Source organism: Urocitellus parryii, chromosome 2, assembly GCF_045843805.1.
Source record: "Urocitellus parryii isolate mUroPar1 chromosome 2, mUroPar1.hap1, whole genome shotgun sequence".
In the NCBI taxonomy this organism is placed as follows: domain Eukaryota; kingdom Metazoa; phylum Chordata; class Mammalia; order Rodentia; family Sciuridae; genus Urocitellus; species Urocitellus parryii.
Window position 1 is genome coordinate 118,457,949 of NC_135532.1, and position 24,467 is coordinate 118,482,415.

Genomic DNA, 24,467 nt, shown 5'->3' on the forward strand with positions numbered 1-24,467 from the left:
AAACACAGACCCCAGTAAGCTGACATGATTATCAGGAAAAGCAGACAACACCGCTTTTATCTAGCAGTCTGTTCTACTACTAAGTCACCGAGCAAAGGATTGCCAAGTCAGTCTCGTTAGAGACAATTAATGTAACTAGGCAAGAAAAGCATCTGACGTGCCTTTTTCACGTGTAACACATTTAAGGAAAAAAGATTACTTTTATGGGATAAGAATTTCAAATAAGAAAACCATAATCATAACAAACCATAATAAATCATAAACCACGATCAAAACAGCATGTCCAGCAGCTAACACTCTCTGAGACTTGTGACAACTGTGTGACTGGCCACTGTTGTAAGAGCTGCTACCTGCACCCTTCACTAGTTTCACAGCCGCCCTATAAAGAAGCATTAATGCGCTCTAGTTTATAGACGAGGCTGGGACACAGTGTGGTCACCAGGACATTCCTTCTAGGTAAGGGACAGTGAGAAGGAAGGGAGGCCACTCACTTCCTGGACGAAAACTGTAACCAGGAAGAAGGAAAACAGGTTTCCTTGTTAAAACATCTTTGTGCTGTGCTCAGACCACACAGCTGTAAGAAGACACACTCAATTGTAATAATGATTATTAGCTCAAATAATTTGACTAGACCCTAAAACAACATCACCAGACATTCCTGAGGAAATAGAAGATGGTCCATACCAGAAAATTACAGGACTGCCTGACCCGCACACCTAGACTGTGTAGCAGAAGGAACTAGAGGGTTAGTTTATGACCGTATTCTAGCTTCATCGTGGACCAGCCCAAGGGGCTGGGTTCTGCAACCTCTCTGTGGGGTGGGAAGAGGCTAAGGGGTCCCGTAAGGACTGAGACGTGTCCAGAATTCAGAAGTTTAAGTCTCCTCAGCTGCATCTGATTTTGAAACAACAGGAGCAGAGGTCCCTGTAGGGGTCAGCTCTTCTGGAAGCACTCAGAGGGCCAGCTGAGAGGAGTGAGCATGTAGATAATAGTCATAATGCTAGGGACTCGAGTTACCCAGCAGCTCTGGGCTTCTGAAAACAGCTGCTCAAATCCTGCATGCTTGCATTTGATGAGCATCTCAGATCTTTCTCCCCTGTGCTTAGTGGATGAAAGGACGACACAGTACAAACAGGCCCAAGGCTCGACCTTGTAAGAAAAGTAGGTGACCAGTGGGGCCACTAGAAAACTGAGAAAGCAGCCCCTACCCAGGCCTGGGGTCCACTCAGGCTGGGAAAGCACCTGTAGAAATGCCAAGATCAGCTGTGAAGAGTAAGATGAATAAACATCTCAACGTGTTTGCTACAATTCGGGAAAAGGTCCTCTGGAATAAGAAAACTATGCCCAGCACCACATACTCTAACAACTTGTGTAATTCTGCTCTATGCCGGATTTAAGAGGATTACCACCAGGACAAGGTTTTCCTTCTGCGAAACTGTATTTAGCCAGCTTCCAGGCATATAAACCGCCGTGTGTCATCTACTGCTGAAATCTCTGCAGAGCCTCCTGTGTACAGCTCTGGGGAAACACCACGTTCAAATCTCCGTCCCTCTTCCAGGATCACTGTTTCCCACGGTGTGTGTGGCTCTCTTCCTGAGGATGTCATGTTCCTCAGTTACCCAGCACTTGAAGACGGGAGAGAAAAACCAGGCGTGGCAGCTGGTGGAAGCTCAGAGACTTCAAGGCGAGTTTCAATCATGAAAGAAGAGAGTGAGGGGAAATGATGACCTCAAAAAACAAAACTAAAAGAAGAATGTAAAGGGAGAAGAGGAGGTGACTATTGTACAGCCACTATCACAAAGGCAAGCATTTACCACTTGAAAAAAAAAATGACCCTAAAAGGTAAATTAAAAAAAAAATTTTTTAAGATGAAAAGAAAAAAAAATCCTAACATTATGGCAGCATACGCACGCACGCACGCACGCGCGCACACACACACACACACACACACACACACACACACCAGTAAGAACTGCATGGACAGCTGTAGACTCCCCTATTTTTGCATGCTCAGCCGAGCCCTGGATGGTGCATGTGGAGACTGAAAGAGGCCTGTGTCCCTGAGGAAGCTGTGGGAGGAAGGGCAGCAGCCAAGACACTGGTCACAAGCCTGGGTTCTCCACATGTGCATGGATGTCTTTTAATCATATAGAATTTACTCTATTAAACCTCTTTGAAAATGTTGGCTTAATGTGGAATCGTTTGTCATCGCTATAGGAGCTTCTGAGAACAGGCATGGCCACCCGTGAACAGCTTAGTGGCTCTAACCCATTGCCCAGAGCCCTTTTTGGTGATTCAAAGCTGAATTCAGTAGGAATAGGTGGAAAGTGGGCTATAAATAAAGAGAATAGCTTGTGATAACAAGGTGACATGGAGAAATAAACAGGGCAGACTTTGCTTAGGCTTGACTGCTCTAAAAGGAAGCTAAACCCTCTATACTTCAATGGTTTATCAACTTCTAGCAATTTTTTATCCATCTCAATAAAGATTTGAAGCAATTTCATAACTACTTTTGCACATCCCCAAGAAGAGCTAAAGACCCAATGATGTTTTAAATAGCTCCAAACAGGTTGCTTATTTCAGCAAAACAATGGTTTTTGAGATATTTTAATCAAGACTCAGGATTTATGTAAGAAGCAGCTCAGGCCCACCTTGCTGACATCCAGGGGTTATGCCAGTCACTGGAGATCAGAGAGAGACCACAAGCAATGATGCCTGCCCACATCCTCCCATGTCAACTGGCCTCCTCTCCCTGGTCCCTCTTGTAACTCAGGTAACTATGGATCATTTTTTAGAATGAATAACTAATCTTGCCACCTCCATCCCCCAAATCACTAAGTGGCCCAAACGTAGAAATGCCCTGAGTTACACAATGGAGATATGTTTAGGAAATTACTCAAAAGATAAATTCTAAATAAAGCATTTAAATTTCTTGCTGTTTCAAAAATTCTATGATTTTTTCTTGATGCATGGCATGTCATTAGATGGTGAGTCCATCTGAGGACTGCAAAGCTACCTAAATGGTCACGGGGTGCCATGGAACCAGGACAGCTAACACCGTGCTTGGCTATGTTTGGACAGACTGCATGTGCTCCATCAGGATGAGTCTTATCCAAACTGTGCACACCCGGGTCAGAAACTCCAGGAAATAAATAAGTATGTGGACACTAGAAAAGAGTTGCTATCTCATCTCACTGTTTTTACTTAAATACATTTGTATGGATTCATAGATTTCCTGAATCTACTCTAAGTATTGTGCAACTTTCACTGATCAAACACTGTTTATTAAAAGGGCATAAGAATAGATATATGAATCGAAAATTAAATGTCCCCACACACTGAGTGCAATTTGTCACTTATTCACAGTCTGCTATTCTGCTATGGACCTTATTAAGGATCAACAAAAACCAAAAAGTCAAGGCCAGGTGCTGTCAGAGAAGCCTAAGCAACCCCCAGCTTCAGAAAGACAATCTGGAAGTAACCGATCTAACACTGACATGGGACAGAGGAGCTGACAGGAGCTGTAGCAGGGCAGGAATGCTGAGCAGGGACCCCCTAGGGCAAAAGGTGCCTTCCTTTAATTAACTAGAATGTCATTGTGCTTCTTTTTATTTTGAGACATGCTGTTAATCAACCTTCTTTGATCAATGATAATAAAATTTAGAGGAGGAAAATGACTCATATGCTCTATAAAGGAGAGAGACCTGCATGCTCACATGTGTATGGGACATGCGCTTGAGGAACATGAGCCGCAAGGCCGACCTCACCCCGGCCAGAGGCGGGAACAGCACGGAGGGCACTGCGCTGTGGGCCTGGACGTACCTGCTGGAAGGGCCGGGCCTGGGCCTGCCTAAGGAGCCTCTGCTGCTGCTGCTGCTGCAGAAGCTTCATCTGGATCAGCTGCTGCTGTGAGGTGATGGCGTGGAGGGAGGGGGGCTGCATCATGGCCCCTGAGCGCCGCTGCAGCATGTTGGACAAAGCTTGCTTGGTGTTGGTTGGGACAAAGGAGCCTGCAGGGTCCAACCTGGAGCCACCTACAAGGCAACCAAAGGAAGGGCTTTCTAAGTAGGCAATTGCAACTGCTCTTCTTTATCTTGTCAACACGCGGAGACTTCATCGTCTCAGCCTCAGTTTATGAGCAAAATGGAAAATAAGGTATTGACCTCCATGCTGCAAATGTTGAAGATTTGTTGAGCGGCATCATTCCCAGAAGATGGGGAGAGTGACAGAGCTATAATCACAATACCTTAACAGAGGCTGCGCTTTGATTACAAATTGAAAGGCCTAAAACAAGGAGGATCTGGCATAATTCCAGAAGTGTGTGGGTTTAACTTACCTGAGGCCCTCAGAACAAATTACCTGCATGAAACACATCCCGGGTATATTTTGGCCACTACCCTGAGCTAGGCATACAAACCTTTTATAAATTTTAAACAGATTTGAAGCTCATGTTGCTTAAGCTCTTTTTCACTATGGGCAAAATAAGGATGCTTGTTTTGTAGAACAAAGGCATGAAAATAAAAACTTCAAATATTCTGACATTTTAAATAGCATGAAAATAAAGACAAAACATTTCTTTTCTGAAGGCTGAAAATCCAATAAATTGGGCACAATGATCTGCTGCCTAAGAAATCAAAGGAATCCTGAGCACATTTGCATATATAACCTGTCAAATGCAAGAATGAATCAAAAATTTTTTTTCAACGTTTTCTGGCTTTACAATGAATGCCAACCCTTCCTCCCCTGAACATAGTCTATATTCTTTGATGTATATGAAAGGAAAGTTCTGAGTAAAGATAGATGACATAATTTCTAATGAGCAATTTGTTTGATGGAAACAAATATTCCAAGAGGGTTCACATGGAAAACCTGTTATGTTAAAGACTCTGCACCCATCGGCAGTGTGACTGGAAGTCACTCAGCGGCGTCTGAAGAACAGTCTTGCAGCACAGGGAAGTAACCAAGGGACACAGGCAACCCTGGCTGCGGCCGGCCCTATACCAACACTAGACCTGTGCAAACTGTACCGGAGACTCATTCATGGAAAATGGGAAACTGGTTAAAAGGAGACAGTGACATGCATCCTTCCTTTCTTTTGTTCATTTGTTTTGTTTTCTGAGATGGGGCCTCACTGAGGGCTGGGGCTGGCCTTAACCTGAGAATTCCCTGGCCTCTGCCTCCTGAGGGGCTGGTAGGCACACGTTACCATGCCTGGCTTCTAACCCACTTTCTTTAAATTTTCTTAACTCTGGTATAATCTTGTACCTCTGAGCCAACTAAACTGTTATAAATATGGCTAAAGTCCCCTAAGTATTCCTCACCTCCTACTGAACATATTCTGAATTGAGAATTGAGTGTCCATTACTCCCTGGCATTTCAGCATACTGTGCCCGTGCAAACAGCTACACAAGATGGACAGAGGGGAGGCAGGCAGCAGCGTGTGTACATGGGACAGAGCTGCCTGGCCCTGAAACCACGTGAGTGGCATCCTGCTGTGCATACACAGCTACAAGTCACAAGGCTCTTTTCTTATACAAAAACCAATTCATTATATCCTCAGAAATGATTCTTCTTCAAAACTGCTTCCTTACACGAGTCTATGAATAAAGGTCCTCAACCCACACACCGTTTAGTGATATGCCAGGGAAAGGACGCGTGGCCGTACACAGGTTGACCTTCCGTGCAGACAGCCTGGTGTTTCTCTTCAACACCTAACAAGTTTAAAATGGCTGAAAAGATGACACAGGCCTTAGGATTATTAAGATGTAACCTGGTTTACACATTTATTACTAAGTCTAGTTTGATTACTCTGTGATCATTGCAGTCTACATTTGTTCATTCAATGACCTTTTATTTATTTTATTCATTTTTTGGGATGGGTCTCACCACATTGCCCAGACTGGCCTTGAAGTCTTGGGTTCAAGGGACCCTCCTGACTCATCCCCTAGGCAGTGTGACTGCAGGCGTACACCACAGGGCCCACCAACGGTCTGCTTTTCAGAGGCCACGGCGACTCTGACTCCCTGGAAACACTGTGATGACTGTAATAGGGGAACCCCTGACTTCACAAGGCCGGAAGGTAACAGAATAAGAAGGCAAAACATGGGCAGAGCTGAGGCTCTGGCGGAGCCGGAAGGAGTGGGGTGCACAGTGCAGGGACAGCGTGGCTGGCATTTCCAACAGGGCAGCTGGCACTGACAGCCTCGCCCACACAGACTTCAGACGCAGAGCATGGTGGCAGAGCCAGCACAGGCGCCCAAGGTGCCACTTCCTGCTCTGCCAGGACCCTGACAGGGCCACATATACATGACATTGACTCTAAAATTTACCCATGTACTTGTGTGCGTGACAAACTTTACTTAATGGTGTAAAAGATTATAGGCATTTTTGTCCTTCAAATTGAACTGATTTCTAATTAAGAGAATGTTTTTATTTCAAAAAAAATCTTCCCTTGGATTATAAAATCTAATTAGGCTAAAATGGAAAACAATGCTACAAGCCAGAACATTCACTATAGATATGGGAGTTTTCCTTGTTGGTATCTAAGTGTACCTGCTGAACCAAATTTCCAAGTTGATTCATGATATGATTTAAACTTCATATTAGAAGACAAAAGACACCATGATAATGTCTAGTCTTCTAAATGCTACTAAGAGTTATATCTCATTAAATGCAAATTTCACAATACAGAGCTTTAATCAACTTTATATCTCACAGTTTAGACTTTAATTAATGGTGATTTTATTCTAACACTAGAAGAAATTCTAAAATTGGCACATGTACTCATAATTGAAACATTAATTTTGTTTATCTACTCCTTCATTTTTTGAGATGGGATCTCACTAAGTTGCTCCAGCTGGCTTGAACTCCAGGCTCAAGTGATCCCCACACCTCAGCCTCTTGAGTAGTGGGGGCCACTGCTGTGAGCCAGCACACCCAGCTGGAACCTTCATTTAGAAGAAGAGCACATTTTGAGTGGAGAGAATGTCAATTAAACACTCACTTCTTGCAATTCACAAGTTTTGTTGTGGTTTCATGTTAAAAGCAGCAAGGACCCCAGGTTATTTCTCATCTTGGACAGATCCAACTGTGACTTCCCTCCCACGTACCTGGAGTGAGAGCCTGGTTCTGAAGGAAGAAGCTGGGCTGCTGGGTCTGGCCCATGAGGTTGTAACCCCACAAGGTGGACTGCGGATGGTGCATCATTTGGGAGGAAATGGGTGAGTAGTTGGGAGGCACTCGGTACACGCTGCTCTGTGGATATTCCTTCAATGGAAAGACAAAGCAGAAAGTTCACCTCCATACAACTCATAACAAATTAATGCAAATTCTTCCTGTTTGGCATTTTATTTACTTATTTATTTTTATGTGGTGCTGAAGATCAAATCCAGAGCCTCACACATCCTAGGCAGGCGCTCTGCCACTGAGTCCCAGCCCCTATTTGGTATTTGAGATGTCTCCTGCCCCAGTGTACAAAGCTATTTTAATAAAAGGGCAGATGAAAAGCAAGAAGGCTGTTCTCAAAACACTCCTCTGCATAGCTGGCTGGCGATGCAGCTTCGTAGGAGAGTACCTGCTAGCACGCACCAGGCCTGGGTTTGACCCCAGCACCAACAACATGAAATAAAGTCAAATAAAAAGTACTTGCCTTGCAGTGGGCAGACGCAGAAATGATCTCTTTTGAACTACTTTTTCAAATACTGAAAGTGGGGCTGGGGGTGCAGCCCCATGGTGGAGTGCTTGCCTACACATGCGAGGCCTTGTTTAGATCCCAAACACCCCAAGAACAAAACAAACTAAAAAGCAAAATGCTGAAAGCACACCCCATCTCCCACACTGAACGAGGCCCACAACTGACAACGCATCCTCGAGGCTACATCTCCTGAAGCCTTCTGGATTCCTGGGTTCACGGGAGAGAGGCCCACGATTCAGAACAGCTCCTGCTGGACAGTTTCTTACCTGCTTGCCTCATCCCCTGTGGTCCCTCACAGTGGTGCACAGGCTCGCACCAGAGCGACTCCACTCCCCACTCTTCCCTAATCTAGCCCTAAGGGGTGAGGGACAGTAGAAATCTCAGTGTAAAAAGTACATGTCTCCTAGGGAGCAGGTGGCTCTGGGAGGTCAGCAGGAGAGGACCTGACCAGAATCCCTTGGAGAACAAGAGGCGGAAAAGGGCAGAAGTCTACCCCTGTGCATGTGCAGGCTGGGAGGGCCCCACAGGGGAGGCTCCATCTGCAGCACATTAAACAAACACTCAGACTAAGCAATATTGACAGGAAGAGCATCTGGGAGGGGCGCTGACGTTCGAGCAGCCCCAGAAGAGGGCCGCCATTTGTAGAACAGCAATGACCACCGAGCTGTCGGCCAGCCTGGTTTTGACATAGGTGAACTACAGTGATTCTCCATGAATGTTTCTTATGTCATGCAGCAAGAACATCCTTGAATTTTAGAGAAAAATATTCAAATTCTCTCAACTATTTTCCAAGTGACTTGAGTGGAAGATATTTTAAAGGTTACATCTCACATTCTATAGAATCATTTCCAAATTATTGTCTGATACATCTCTGATGTTTGAAAGAAAATACTGCTGTTGGTAAGGAATACCAACAGGGAAGTGAGAGGATAAACTATTTTAAACTAGGATTACTTCATCTTTTATGAAATATGAAAGATGGTGAAGAAGTGGAGTAGGCAGGAGGGCCCAGTCCTGCAATAAAGGCGATACCCCAGGAATAGCTTAATGGTCATGCTGGGTGTGAATGTATCTAGGGGAAATCATGGAGCTTTTGGTTAATACGCTGACAATATCAACCACCCAAAATACAATAAATACTTTAAACATATCTCGTAATAAAAATATTTGAGGGTGGTATTTTATAATGTCAAAATATTAAAATTTCAAACCTAAGGAGGCACTGAAATAGTAGCCCAATAGCATTCAAGACAGAAGCCTAAAATACAACAAGGTCGTTAAAAGTGGAGGAGGGAAAATCACAAAGCTTCAACTCTGCGGTCCACAGCCATCATCCCCGCCCTTCAGTTAGCATGCAGGCCTGGAGGATGAGGTCCTGTCAGCTGACACTGATGTCTCTGGGATTCGGCCTGGCCAGCATCCACTGCCCTGCATCCATCCGCCCGCCCTCCATCCACCTGCCCTAACCTGCATCCATCCGTCCACCATCCTTTATCCGCCCAACCTGCAGGCTAAGGATCCAGCTCCCTTCCCACTCACATCCACCCTGGAGCTGGATTTCGTCTTGCGCTTCCTGCCCCTGCTCTTCTTCTCTTCCTCTGTTGCAGTTTTCCCCTGATCTGACAGTTCGGCCGACTTCCTTTCTGGCTCCTGAGAGATGGGCGAGGCGGGCTCCTCCTCCTCCTCCTCAGGAGGCAGGGGCAGCGGTTCGAGGTAGTAGCTCCGGGGCTTGGGTGTGGGGTGTGTGTGGTACAGCAGCAAGTGGTGCTGTTCCTCGTACTTGATCACCTTCCGGTCCACACGGACCGTCCCGAACCAGGCCCAGGACAGAGGAGCGGGGTTCTTCTGGCCCTCAAATAAGTCCCACGGGGACACCTTCTGCTTGGCAGAGACCTGGAGGCCCTAGGGTAAAACAATGCTCTGTGAAACGGCCCTCAGATCCCCCGATCCATAAGCCAAGCTTGCTAGCATGGTGGCCCAGAGAGCACCAGGCTGGCCTGGGCTTTGGAGAAGCCCAGGTCACAGCAGACAGGGTAGCTCGGCCAGGTCACCGAAGGGCAGTGGCCAGAGCTCAGGACTCACATGGGTCCACAGTTCCTTATACCACATGACACTTTGTTCAGGCAAAACCACATCATCTAGCGTATTTTACTATAAAACAGCATTTTTCATTTAGTTTGCTTTAGCAAAACAAGTAAAGTTTTAAAATATATTGAAAAGTAACTCTTTCTCGCTAAATTATAGCCAGTTCTAAATCTCCAACATCTATTTATTATTTTTAAAATAACACAAAATTTAAGGGTCAAGATACAATCACTTCTAACTGGGTTCAGATTAACTTCAATGCAAACCACAGAGCACTTAACTCAATATGCGGCCCCTCCATGCACTTAACAAACCAGGCCTGATAAAGCGGTCCTATGACAGAGCGGGACATGGGAGCATGCCCAGCCTTCCAGTCCCAGCGAGTCTCTGATGCTCTAGAAGAGGACTGCTACTCTGAAAATAAAACATTCTTTCTTCTGACGTGAACTGCTGATGTTTCTTACTACTTTCTCTCATATACCAACTTGAACACATTTTCTCTCAAAACAGCCGCCCCAATAACTATCAGGTCATTCCACAGGATGTATGCTTAGGTATACTTGCTCTTATGTGGGTGACAGGGCTCAATCACCACCTGTAAAATAACCACCTGTTTCCTACTATCTGTCTTGAGTAAGACCACTGGGCATAAACAGCACACGTCCAAGGGGGCTCCAGCTGTCCCTCCACCAGGGAGCCCAAATTCAACAGGATCACAGCCCAGTCTTCTCTCTTTCCATGGCCACACTTGGTGCTGGGTGCTCAGGTGAGTCTGCATGACAGCAGAACACCCTATCCCAAGAAGACACTCTCTCCTCAAGAGCTTTTTTGTCTGCCAGCCCCACATTCTTCCCTCCCTCCTTCAAAACGACCCACGTGTCAACTACACCAGGGAGCCTGCTCTGACCACCGCCCAGATCTGCGTCTGAAGGCCCTTCCCCAGACCACCTAATACACTCTCAGCACCACGACCCACAATCTCACTGTTAATTGTCTACCTACTTCCGCTTGAGGGCACAGCTCTGCTTTTATCTCTGTGACTGTGGAACATCTGTGGTTGCTCAGTGTTCACTGAGTGACCACTCTTCTTACACACAGCAAACCTGCTTAATCTCTTATAGAAAGCAAGTGCTTAGTTAATATTGTTTCGTAAGAATATGAAATACCATATATTGAAATAATTCTGCTCAAAAGAGCTTACTTAGTGCATGAAGATATTTATCAATAAATATCATCTTTTCTAAACCCACTCTTCTTGCATTCTGCAGTAAGATAAAAACTTTGCTGGTTTTTGACACTACGCTTTTACTTAGTTTTCACTTGGTAGATTTCAGAAAGTTCCTTAAATCTAGGTAAACCTTATAAATTAAGGTCTTCAAAGATCTGTTTGCATTATGATGCCAATGACCACTGCACTGAGATGACAAGAGTGTGCCTCAAAACAACAACAACAAAAACAAAAAACTGCAAAACTGAGGGCTGGAGATGTGGCTCAGTGGTAGCGCGCTCGCCTGGCATGCGTGCGGCCCGGGTTCGATCCTCAGCACCACATACCAACAAAGATGTTGTGTCCGCCGAGAACTAAAAAATAAATATTAAAAATTCTCTCTCTCTCTCTCTCTCTCTCTCTCTCTCTCTGTCTCCTCTCTCACTCTCTCTTTAAAAAAAAAACAAAAAAAAACTGAGGTGTGTGTATACCCTCTAGAAAGATAAGATGACGTATCTGGCTTCTGTGAAAAGCTGCACCATGCACAGGAAAAACATTTACTCTTGCCTGTTTTTTATCTATTGAGTCGAATCCAGCGATTTTGTTCCCCTTGGTGTCGATCAAGGAGCCCATGGGCTCACAGGTGATGATGTCACACGTCTGTTTCGGCAGAGGCAGCAACTGCCGAACTTTGTCAATGCTCTCTGACCGCTTGTCTCCCAGCTCTTTCTGAAAGGAAAAAGAAAGAAAGAAAGAAGGAAGGAAGGAAGGAAGAAAGAAAGGAAAAAGAAAGTGAGAAAGGGAAGTGGGCCAGAAACTCAGAAACGACCGTGAAGGCAAAAGTTGTCGAGGAGGAAGCTCCCCCTGGAGCATTTCCCTTTTTGAAGTCAGCGCGTTCTTGAACCCTGAACGTGGTCTGGAGAACAGGATCAAGTCAGGCTGGCCTGTTTCATTTCTTCTATTTAAGTAGAAAATAGCCTACACATATGCAGTTGTTGTTACACAACAAACATCACAGTGCTGAAGTGACAAAATTCAGGGTGCCATCTGCAACCAGAGGACAGGAGCTGGCGCCGAGCACTTGGGGTCCAGGGACAGACCACAAGGTAACCACCACTTATTTATTTATTGGCTATTTTAAGATCAGCGGATATACTTTCCTTGTTGTGCTATTTATTTACAGTTTGCTTCAAATGATGTGTCAGTGGTTAGTCAAGTGAGTGGATTTACAAATATCAACACAGATGCTTATTTTTGAACTACATGCACAAGTCTGAGCTTGGATTTATCCTAGGTTCAATGTTGGCATTTTGGTTATGTATTTCATAATGTATGTTTAATGTCCCTTAAAAAATTACACGTGTTTTAATATTTAATTTAAAAACAATCTTTTGGATGCTTGTAAAGTTTGGGGTATTGGTGAGCTGAAGTGAAATAAACAGCAAATGCATTAAATTAATTTGAATGCAATAAATATTTAAATTAACCAGTAGTAAAAATAAAATGCACCAGATAATAAACAATTTATAACATAAGCCAATCACAAACTTACTTTTAACTTCTTTACTAAATTCATATATGCACGTTTGTTCTCTTCTGAGCCTCCTGGGGATGCACTTGATAGGTCAGAGGCTAATGTCCCATTGATCAAAACACCCAGCATGTCAAGGACTGTTGTGAATAATTCACTAAAGGGGAAGGAGAACAACTGTTTTCATCATAAATCACAACTAAAATATACTTAATTAACTGGGCACTTCTACTGATGGCACAATTTTTAATGACACCTGAATCAATAAGATGTAGCAGCATTTGTCAGTCTATCAAGGCCAGACTATCCAAATGCCAGGCACGCATGCGACAGAACACATGTTAAGGGTGCAAAACGTACTTGTTGGTGTGCATGTCCACGGTTCCTGAGGTGATGATCTGCAGCAGCAGGAGGGCCCATTCTGCGGTCCACTGGGTACTCCTCTGCACTGTGTCGAACATCCCTCCCACCTGGCATGCAAACACAGCGTGAGAAAAGACCACCAGCCCTCACTTCATGTGGCCAGAAGGGGAGATGCTCTACTTTATGGAGGACAGATCGCTCTAGCTTCTTTCTCACTAGCTTTGTGACTATCGCTACTACTGGGTTCTTTACATAGTTTGGTCACTGAAAAATGAAAAGGGTAATATTTAAGTGTGGTACCTATACAGTTAGTTTTCTTCCTAGTCTTTCATGATATTCAATTTCATGATGCAATTGTAGTTGGATTAAACCTAAATATAATCAAAACTCTCTAATCCAATTATTGGCATCTTGGTGCTCTTCTGTTCCTACTAAATCTGAACCCGAGACCAGGACCGCTTTGAAATGCCCACTACACAGATGTAATGATGAACAGGGGCTTGGCCTAAGACCTGCCAGGTCCTGTGTGTGAGGATTAAGTTAAAAACAACCACCCAAACATCAGGCAAGCCACTCTCCAGGGAAAAAAGACATGCAAAGGAATGCACTGTGTGGGAGGAAGCCCACGTTTCCATACAGCACCCTGTGAGGCAGGTCTTCCTAACAAATCTAACAGGAGGTCTCTCACGATGCCAAGTTGAAGGACTTTAAGGTTCTTAAAGAAGTGTCACAAGAGCTAGTGCTCATCTCAAAATTGAGTCCTCTGAGACCCAATCACAGTACAAGCTGAAGCAGAAGGGAGGTGGGCTGGATGGGGTGGGGACAGAGAGGACGAATCATTCTTAAAATACCTTCTGCTGTCTGGAACTCAACCCAGACAGGAAGGAGAGCCAGGAGAAGAGAAGGCTAGAGAGATGGGGAAGTCCTGAGGTCTTGATTATATTTAGGCTCTGCTCGTGGACGCAGGTGAGCACTGGAGCCATGGTCACAAACATCCATGAGCAAAGAGGGCACACTAGACACACCCCTTACCAAGTTCAGGCGCAGCTGCAGAGCTTCGTGCATCATCTGCCGAGCCTTGATGTCATCCTGGTACCTTTCTTCTTTCCAGTTACTTAAAATCTAAGGCCCAAAAAAGAAAAAAAGGAAAACCAAAAACTTTATCTCTGTTAAAATTGAATCTTTTTCATATTTAAAGTAAAACTAAGCCTTTTCCAGACAGCCAAAAACAACTTCCGCTTTAACAAGGAATGTTGCATAACATTTCAGCTCTACCCCTTTTCCTCGGTGCACACAAAAACCTGGTCATTGCTTTGTTTATTTGCCTTTCAAGGTGGGGAAGTAAATCTTATCTAGTTGCATGTACTGCCTCTAGGTCTTGGAAAAAGAATCAGAAAGCCATCAAGTTCAAGCTGAACACATTTATTAACCCTAACAAATGTATTATGTTGATCTTATTGAAAAGGAGGCTTGCTATCTTCAGGGACACTAATTCCTTGATAAACAACAGACTATTCTGAAAACTGTGGACATCAATCAGCTGAGCAGCATTTCAATTTAGAAAGTGAGCTGCTTCTTCATTTCCTCGCTGACTCAGGCCAGTGCTGAGGACAGGAAAGTTCATGAGGAAAGGCAGGCCACAGTGACCACACCCAGGCCCAGACGACAGGCTAACTAGCTAACAAACCCAGCACGGCCACAGAGAGCCACAGGTGGAAGTACCCTCCCAGCAGATGTTCCGCCAGCACATGCCATGGCCAGGGGAGAGTGCTTCCCAAACTTCTCTAGGAGGCTCGGGCCCCTCAGACTGAATGCCGGGTGCAGGGCTTAGGGACACAGGTTCTCACAGGGCTCACAGTATAGCAGCAGCATGAATCAAAACAAGTGTATCAAGTGGCCTGAGGCAGGGCGAGGCAGGGCAGGGGTGGTAAGGACAGAGGTGGTAAGGACAGAGGCCCTATTTTCAGAGGGCAATCGCCATGGCCTCTCTAAACTAACACCTGAAGGAAGGGAGAAGCAGGCCAGGCTGGCACCTAAAGGGAATCCTTTCAGCTAAAGGGGAGAGCAGGTGCTTTTGCTTGAGAAGCAGGAGAACAGAAGGAAACATGCCAATGTGGCCCTGCAAGTTGAGCAAGGCAGTAACTGGTAGGAAGCAGGCGGAAGAGAGCAATCTATGAATTGTTAGGGGGTCTAATTAGCCCAGACTGGATTTTTATTCAAGGTATAAAAAGAAACATGGGAGCATCTTAGACACAGGGATAGTAAGTGCTTTGCATTTTAAAAGCATCCTATCCAGCAAGGGAGAGATGACCAGAGAAACACGTGAGACCATGCCCTCGTCCATGTCCTTTCAGTATCCCTAGGGAAAAGGCACGGTGTCCATAGGCACAGTGCTACAGGAAGGGGCTCTGCACGGGGACGGGCCATCTCACACCCTTGGCTTCTTCTTCCCACTCACTTGACTTGATTCCTTGCACTGAGGTTTCTGACCTGGGCACTCAGGTTCCGTGTAGTACACAGAACACAAGTGCCCCAAGCTGCCCAGAAGAACTAGGGGAGTGGAAAAAAAAAATCCCAAAGCTTTTGTGAAGGAACAAACAGGCCTCCAGCTTACAAGTCACTTTCTTGTGCACTTGGCTGGCATCAACCAGGCTCTCGCAGGCCAGTAAAATGGTTCCTGAGCCTATGGAGCTCATTTGGAGACTGTGCTGGGTGGGGCAGCCCCACCTGAGGAGTGGACTGCTCCTGGGAGGCAGAGCGGGAGTGGCAGTCCATTGGATTTCTCCATCTATACACATCTATGCATGATTAATATGACAGGTCTGTTACCCCTGCGGAGACCAGGATGACAGGCAGGAGACAGGGCACTGCCTGGCCTTGAATGGAAGCCTGCTGTGCCCTTCTGTAAGCTCAGCACTGGACTCTGCTGGCAGCTGCTGGCCTGCTGGACACCATGCGGTCCTTTACCTGGTTCACTTGATTCTGCAGGGATGTTAGCAGACCTTCTCGTTGTTCATCCTGTCCCTTGAGACAGGTGAGGACCAGCGAGAGGAATGGCTGTTGACTCAGGAGAGACATGCTGCAGGAAGGAAGCACAGTAAGGTCAGCTAGCGCCTGCTGCTCCGCCTACCTCCTGGGTCCTGTCCCCTGGGTGTCTGCTCCTGTGTATTTACTATTAGGTGAAGGGGGATGGGGAATAGCCAGAGAGGCCTGGAAAGTTAAATCACACCTCTGCTTACAAGGTTAAAGATACTAATGGTTCTAAATGAGCGGATAACAGATAGTGCTGATGCCAGAAGGCACCCCAGGGAGGTGAATCTGCACTGCTGTGAGTGCCCTGGGGGTTGGGATGGAATACAAGGAAAAAACAAGAAATTTCTCAGTCAATGCTCTTATTTTAGAGTCTAGGAAACAGGCTTCTATGTATGTTATGAACATTTGGGGGCTTTGCCTTAAGTTTTCAAGACCAAACAGCAGGGTGCTGGTACAATTAGGATCAGCTGCAAGATCTGAGGATTCCAAAAATGGGGTTCTTGCTAGTGACCTAGGGGTACCTCCAGCCTAAGGCCATGGGTAGTGGGGCATCAAGGCACTTGGCAAAAATTCTATTTTAAATTGGCTTTTAAATAGAGTATCTGCAATTAGAGAACAATGATGAATCTATGCTCCATTGGAAAACAAAATCTAAGATAAAAAGGAATCGTTTTTTCCTTTTTATTGGAATGCTGAGTCACATTGTTGGGGTTTTAGTGATCAATAACAGTGATCAAAAAATTAGTTTATTGCTTAGAAGTTGTAATATCTAATCTAGCACAAGAGCCCTAAATGTCAGAAATATTGTTAAGTACTTCAAGGTTCAGCATGACAATAATTACAAGTAGTTCTGTGTATTTTAAACATGAGTACCTAATTAATAAGAAAGTTAGAAATAATTAAAAATAAAATCCAGAATGCAGGCGGCTCTCTAGATCCCATTCACAGATCGGACGTGGGGCTTGGAGTGGACAAGTTCAGAGGCCAGGAGGGATCTGGATGCACAAGTGAAGTTGAGAATGAGTGTGGCAAATCTCACAACCTGGAACGTTTTAGGAACAGGGACTTTCCTAGAAGAAGATTTTTCATTCCATTTAAAAACTAAGTTTCGGTGGGTGTTGGGTCTAAGAACCGTCAGGTAGAGCGTACTAGAATTCCTCAGCTGTCCTTCAAACTCGCCCAGAGACACCCCAGGAGCCTACCTTTTCTGTTTCTGTCTATCACGCTCCTTTTTGGAAGAAGAACCCAAGTGCTGCCCCTTCTCCAGCTCTTCCCCAGCAGCCTTCAACACCCGCCCCTGCACAGAGGTGGGCAGCCTGGCGATGAGGGGGGCCACCAGCCACACGCCCCTGCGTTCAGAGGAACTAAAATCAGAAATAGGCGTTACACCCGAGCAAGCCTGAGTCTCTGCTCTCACAGTTCCACAGAAACTTCAGAGCACAACTCTGGTGCACCAGAAGCACACTACCCCCAATTCCCTTTGATTTCTGCACTATCTTTCCTGAAGACCAGGCCCCTGTTTGCCACCCTCAGTTACCCAGGGGAGCAGTGAAAGGTGCTTCTGGGAGGATACCGTCAACTGAGCTATCTTTTAGCATTTTTCTTTTTGATTCTGGCTCTATGATTAGTGATAATCCTTTTGTCGAACAAACAACACTCTTTGATCATGGTCACAACATGAAATGTTGCTATGTATAATCATACTAATCACAATTTTTTTTAAATTTTAAGATTCACCAGCTATATTTTTTATCAAAATGATGAGATACAAATCTTCCTTTCATGATTCAAGGATTACTTTGCGATTTCATATGCCTGCCGGATCTAAATCAGAACCCAAATCACCATGAGGCTTATGAAAAGCTGCCAGTTACTAGAGGTGGCCAATGTGTTTCTGAGATGCTGAATATCCAGGAACACAGTAGCCCGGGGGATGAAGGTCAGGTGTCCATGTGCATTCATAACACCAGCACTTACAAAGAGTCTGGGGCAACTTAACCACATAGTGAACACACTAAGATGTCTCCTGCCCTGGCTTTGCCCTTTAACCTATTAAATAACAGCAACTGTCACTTAGCAGTCATTATTCTCTTCACATTTTCTGCAGCTTAATGAAAAAAAAATAACTGAGTTATGCGAATGCAATTGCCCATTACGTGTGTAAAGTTCAAGACAGCCCAGTCAACTACCCAGAAATACCTGAGAAAGGTCTTGATTCCATTTTGCCTCGTGCTACTGGTATCAGCGCCCCCGTTCCCACTGGGGTGGAAGAGGCCCATGCCAGAGTGTGAGGAGTTGTTGTTCAAGTCCGCGGACTGCTGGAACACCTCAATGGTGGCCTTCGCAATGTTGTCCAGCAGGTTGTTCATTTCAGCCACAGACCCAGAGCCCTAGGGTGGCCAGAGAGAGGCCACGCATGCGGCGGGGTTATCCCAGGCAGCAGCCCGACTTTGCTCCCCGCAGCTCTTCCCACCCAGGCTTGCAACAGCTACTCACAGGGTCCTTCAGGCACTGCTTGATCATTAGCTGAAGTTCCAGCCAGGACTGCCTCAACGTCCACTGCTCCAGATTCTGGGGAAAACAGAAGGATTGAAAGTAGGCAACCCATGTCAACACACAATCAGTCCTGGCAGGATGCCCACTCTCAGGAAAGAGCAGGGTGATCTTACACAATACAAGGATTTACATGGGTAAAAGGATCCAATCCTGTTACGTATATTCAAAAGGATAAGCAGTATAAATATAATGTTCCTGACTCAGCTAGGAACTAGAAACGAATAAAACTAAAATTTTTGACTCACAATATCCAATTATCTAATTGACCCCATTCCAAAATGATTTCACTAATTCTTGAATAACATATTTAAGCCTGTCCCTCCATGCAGATCATTTCTCAAGTAAAATACAGCATGGACTTAAAATACCAATATTTATCTGATGATTATATACAATTCCCAGCATCTACATCTACCTAGCACTAACTCGTGGCCATTCTACAGGAAAGAAAACTGGGGGAATAAAAACCAGAGTTGACCTGCGTCAAGAATTAGCAATGAAAGGGGAAGAACCGATCCCTCTTCTTGCAGTGCACAGCGTGCTAAGGGTACCTGCAGGATGCGCTTGATGTGCTGCCTCTGAAGGTTGTCGCCCTCCGCGCACTCCTTGAGGCCGTGTGGGTAGCAGATGAGCTGCAGGAGCTTCTGTGCTTGCATGTTGGAAAGCACAGGGTCCAGTATCAGCTCTTTGTCTGTACACAACCTTTCAGGTTCTTTTAGGCAATGTTCTCCTACCCATTCCTGGAAGGAAGAAGGCCATTTGTTGGACAGCAACCGGCTTTCCACATGTTTATGTAACATACACTTAAGTCAGAGCAAAATGGCACGTGAGACCGAGGAGAAGCTTCAGGAAAAAATAACCCATAAAAATGTATCTACAAAAAGTGTAAGACACAAAATTTCTGGCATTTTGACTTCTTAAAAATACAAAGTGGAATCTAGATGAGGAAAAAAGTTGGAAACAGATGAGCAAAAAAAAGAAAAAGATAATACTGGAATGTTTTCCACTGTTAAGAACATAGCATAAAACATTTAGAAATTTTTCTCTTTATGATACTATGAATATGTTACCATTATACAAAATAACTGTGCACATCTATTTGCCATACAGTTATTATTATAATTTTGCTGAGTCAATGAGCCTGCCAAAAACTTAAGGAAGCTCTATGCCTACAGCTGACTGCCCTCTGAAGAGTGGCTACTCAGTTAAATTTCTTAGCAGCTTTGCTTCACCATTTTTTCAAATGCAAATTCTTGTACTAAACGCTTTTAAAAATCATCAGTGTTAAAAGTTTCATTTGACCCTATATGTGTTTCAGATGAAGCCTCTTTTGAAACCACCATGCCAGTGGCCCGATGCTAACCATCCATTAAATAGGTCACCTGTGGCGTTTATAAGATTTCACATCCAGACACCCCATCAGACCACAGACTACTAAAATCAAGCTCAGGTGCTGGTACCCAGATATCAGTATTCTTTTTCCTAAGTATCAAATCAATCATTCATCCATTCATTCAATCAATTTTCACTTCTAGCACTGACAGTCTGAGCCTCCCAATGGGCTTGGACCTCTGGGACCCACTGCAAGAAGTCCACAGCAGGCCCAGCCACCACCCTTCCTGCACTCACCTGCCTGCTGGTTTTGGTCAATTCCAGGTATCAAAACAATTGCAAATGCCTCTGGTGATACCAGGGTGCACTCACAGTGGGGACCAAGGCACAAGTGCCCCTCAGCCCTATGTCCCTATTTAGTGGACTTTATCATGGTGACCACAAACCTACAAAGCACAAAACATGATCTTGATGACTTGACCTCTGTAGCAAAATACAAAACATATAGGGACTGGAAGGATACACCCGAAAATAACAAAACTGGTGAGCTGGGGCAGGGAGGAGCAAGGGATTTGGGAGGAAGAACACATTTCCACTTATACTCTTGTGTGTAGTTTAACTTTTGTAAGTAGTTATTCTATAATAAGGCTGAGGGGAAAGACTCTAAACTGAATGCAAACAGAAACAAATGAACCCAAATTGATTTCAAATTAAGAATGCATTCATACTAAGGGAGACAGCCCGATTAATTTTTTTCAGACTTTTTTTATTTAAAATTTTTTATTTGTTCTCATTAGATATATATGACTATAGAATGCATTTTTACATATAATACATAAATGGAGTAATAATTCTTATTTTTCTAGTTGTACATAATGTAGAATTACACCAGTCATGTAATCATATATGCATATAGGGTAATAATGTCTGATTCATTCTACTATACTTCCTACCCCAATATCCCCTCCCCTTTCTTCACTCCCCTCTGTCTAATCCAAAGTACCTCTATTCTTTCCTAGCAATCCCCACCCTTTGGGAATTAGCATCTGCATATAAGAGAAAACATTCCGACTTTGGTTTCGGGGGATTGGCTTGTTTCACTTCTCATGATATTCTCCAGCTTCATCCATTTCCAAGCAAATGTCATGACTTCATTCTTCTTTATGGCTGAGCAATATTCCATGTATAAATGTACCATATATTCTTTATGTATAAATGCACCTTTTTCTTTATGGCTGAGCAATATTCCATGTATAAATGTACCATATATTCTTTATGTATAAATGCACCTTTTTCCCCCATCCTCCCCAACATTTATTGGTGCAAGTATTCTTGATAATTGTCATTCTGACTAGGGTGAGGTGGAATCTCAGTGTAATTTTAAATGGCATTTCTATAATTGCTAGAGATGTTGAACATTTTTTCATAAATGTGTTAGCCATTTGTATTTTGTCTATGAAGTGTCTGTTCAGTTCCTTAGCCCATTTATTTATAGGGTTACTTGGGGGGAAAGGGGGTTGGTGTTAGGTTTTTGAGTTCTTTATATATCCTGGAGATCAGTGTTCTGAGGTGCATGTGGTAAAGATTTTCTCCCATTCTATAGACTCTCTCATTACATTATTAATTTTTTCCTTTGCTGAGAAGAAGCTTTTTAGTTTGAATCCATCCCATTTATTAATTCTTGATTTTACTTCTTGAAATTTAAGAAAGTCAGATCCTGGCTGACATGGTAGAGATCTGGGCCTAATTTTTCTTCTATTAGGCACTGGGTCTCTGTTCTAGTGCCTAAGTTTTTGATCCACCTTGGGTTAAGTTTTGTGCAGGGTGAGATATAGGGGTTTAATTTCATTTTGTTACATATGGATTTCCAGTTTTCCCAGCACAATTTGTTGAAGAGGCTATCTTTTCTCCAATGTATGCTCTTGGCGCCTTTGTCTAATGTGAGATCACTGTATTTACTGTAAATAGTAAAAAGTGAACTGCAGAAACCTTTCCATTCCTCTTGGCAGGCTTATTAGGCCTAGTGGTAGATGCTAACAATTTGGAAATTATTTTAGGTGTATTTTACAAGTAAGTAATAATTGATTGATGTTATGAGGAACCAAGGTTCTTACTATGCAAAAAGGCTATATTAATATGCAATGCGGCAAAGTAAAGCACAGCTTTGTAGGTTGGCGAAGAACTGGAAGCATCGTGTGAACTCATAGAACATGCACGTTCACTTTTGTCCTAGCTCTGTCCACTGAGAGAACCCAGGAGCAAGGGTACTCCATAGCAATGAGTACACACAGCATCCAGACCTTGTTTCTAAGTATCACTCTTCTAATTCTCAAGGTAATTCTGAGGCAGGGCAAGTACAAGAAGGAGCAAAAATACTTTAAAACAAAAATGACAAACACCAAGATAAAGGAGTCCCACTAAATCTCCCTGGAACCATGTGAGTGTTAAACTTCCCTTCCCGGGACAGGACCTTATGACTCATGTGGATCATAAGTAAGGAGACAGGGAAGAGGGGAGGGTCTTTCCTAAGCAGGACACGCACTGACACTGTGGAGGGGAGGGAGTGGGAAGCACCTTGGGGAAGACAGGCTTGGACAAGAATCAGGATGACTGCTCTGAGGTGCGCGGGAGGGGAATGAGGAACAGAGGACGGCAGTGTCTTGAGGGACTCCCCCAAGGTGGCCACACAGAGCGGGCACGCAGACCACACAAGGAAGACCACCCAACCAAGGCCAGCACCACTGGACAGGCAAGGGCACAGCGTGCCTTCAGAGCTGGCTACCTGGAGGACAGACACTCCTTCTAGTCCTGAGGCAGGGTTGCGTGGCCTGCAGCAAATCTATAGGAAAACCCAGTCAGTTCCAGCACCATCGCGATAAGGACCAACTAGGAATGTGCCCGGCAAGTGACAGCATAGTACCACACCAAGACTAAATCTTCTGAAATGTTAGCAACTACACTGTGGTTATGGTATGAAATGAAGACGGAAGTCTTCAAAAGTAAAGAAGAATAAAGTACGCCACCTACCTTGAAAGGGTTTTAAAAAGATACCTATATCTGCATCCATGTTCACACACACAAATAGATTTACAAAGCATATATGGCAAATGTAAACGACTACTCTGTCTAAAGGGTATAAAGGATCACTTTATTCTTGCACCTTTGAAGCAAATTTGGAATTATTTCAAAATAAAGCTAGCAGGGAATAAAAACCCACCTATGTACAGGTTTCCTACAATAATGAACACCTTTCTCCAAAAGAAAGGACATATTTTAAGGAAAAGGCAAATTAAATTGCAGGAATACCTGCTGGCAGATGGTCCTCAGCACGTATCGAGCATATTCTCTTAAATTGGCCGTTTCTATGGAGATGCTCTTCGCGCAGGGCTTCGAGCTGTGAGAGGCAGGCCAGACATCCTCCGCGGCCCCTTCCCGCCGCAAACTCCTCATGGTGAAGTCATCGTTCTTTAAGGAGCTGACGCTGTTATTGCCAATTTTGGCATCTCCTAAATAACAGAATCACAAAAGCAAAGTCATGAAAGTTCAAAATACCACCACATACTGGAGAAGCAAATGAGGCTAGCTTTGGGGGGATTTAAAATATCTGAGTAGCATTATCATTGCATAGCCAGTCAGCCAGCAATCCAGAGAATGAATCAAGAAAACGGATGAAGAACCCTGAGGATTACGAATCAGACACAAAGAAAAAGCAGCCCGATACTCGCTCCTTCTTTTGTTTAAAGAATTAAGTATACTTCCACCAAACTTAGAAAGACCATCATGAGCCACACTTAATAATCACAGAGCATTGATTTCACCAACATTTGATGCATCAAATTCATTTGACTTATTAGACAAGGAAAAAAAGAATGGGTTACTCACCCTTCTAGATGTCCCTTTTCCATTTCTTCTCTTACAAGGACTTATTTTCTATCCATAGGTCAAGAGAAAAGTTTTGCCTTAGCCCACCTTACTACCAACTTCTGGACAAGAGATATATTTCCCTGGGGATGGAAAAGGGCAATGCATACTAAGGCAGCCCTGGAAAGCAGACGCTTTCTATCACCCATGTCTGCTGGCTTCCTCTGTGACAGCCAAGTGAGACCCCTTGCCTGATACTCCCTGACAGGCTCAGCCAACACCCCCAGAAAACTGCTTCTTCCTCACAAAGTTCTGGGAGCAAAAGGCCACACAGAACCTGTCCGGCAGCTGGAATCCCCAGCCATGAGACACGAAACCCTGGCCATTGTAAAAGCCGGGTGTGCCTTGGCTGGCAGGGGGGACGGCCCAGCAACAGCAGGGCGTAGCTTCTGCCCACCTGCAGGGGCCTGCCTTGTTTCCTGGGACCCACGGATGAGTCTGGGTTGGGCCTTTGCTGCCTGAAACAAGTGGGCAAACAGCCTGGGTTGGTGCCCAAGGCCTGTTAAAACCCACAGGCCCACCAAGAAAAGCTCTGACTCTGCTGAAAATACACCAAAAAAATCTGAAAAATCAAACTAGCTTAATGAATATTTACTTACAAATTCTCAAGAGGAGGAGAGGAATAAATAACACACTTCAACTCACCAATATAATACCACATATTCCCCATTAACACACAAATACAAAACGTACTGTTCACCCACGGGAGTTTACTTAATCCAACAGAGATTCTCAGAAGCGAAGAT

General features: G+C 44.4%; 1 protein-coding gene across 2 annotated transcripts in view; it reads right to left on the reverse strand.

Annotated features, from left to right (window-relative positions):
- The window catches only part of Med12l (mediator complex subunit 12L), a 271,847-nt gene that overhangs the window by 23,169 nt on the left and 224,211 nt on the right, over positions 1–24,467 (reverse strand). For both annotated transcript variants that reach the window (XM_026408177.2, XM_026408176.2), the window contains 13 exons: positions 23,107–23,306; positions 19,020–19,208; positions 18,409–18,483; positions 18,112–18,302; positions 17,115–17,276; positions 15,847–15,958; positions 13,912–14,001; positions 12,877–12,986; positions 12,538–12,673; positions 11,553–11,714; positions 9,233–9,595; positions 7,110–7,266; positions 3,823–4,034 (listed from right to left, as the gene is read on the reverse strand). In XM_026408177.2, coding sequence (XP_026263962.2) covers positions 3,823–4,034; positions 7,110–7,266; positions 9,233–9,595; positions 11,553–11,714; positions 12,538–12,673; positions 12,877–12,986; positions 13,912–14,001; positions 15,847–15,958; positions 17,115–17,276; positions 18,112–18,302; positions 18,409–18,483; positions 19,020–19,208; positions 23,107–23,306 — 2,159 coding nt within the window. The remainder of the gene's footprint in view (positions 1–3,822; positions 4,035–7,109; positions 7,267–9,232; positions 9,596–11,552; positions 11,715–12,537; positions 12,674–12,876; positions 12,987–13,911; positions 14,002–15,846; positions 15,959–17,114; positions 17,277–18,111; positions 18,303–18,408; positions 18,484–19,019; positions 19,209–23,106; positions 23,307–24,467) is intronic.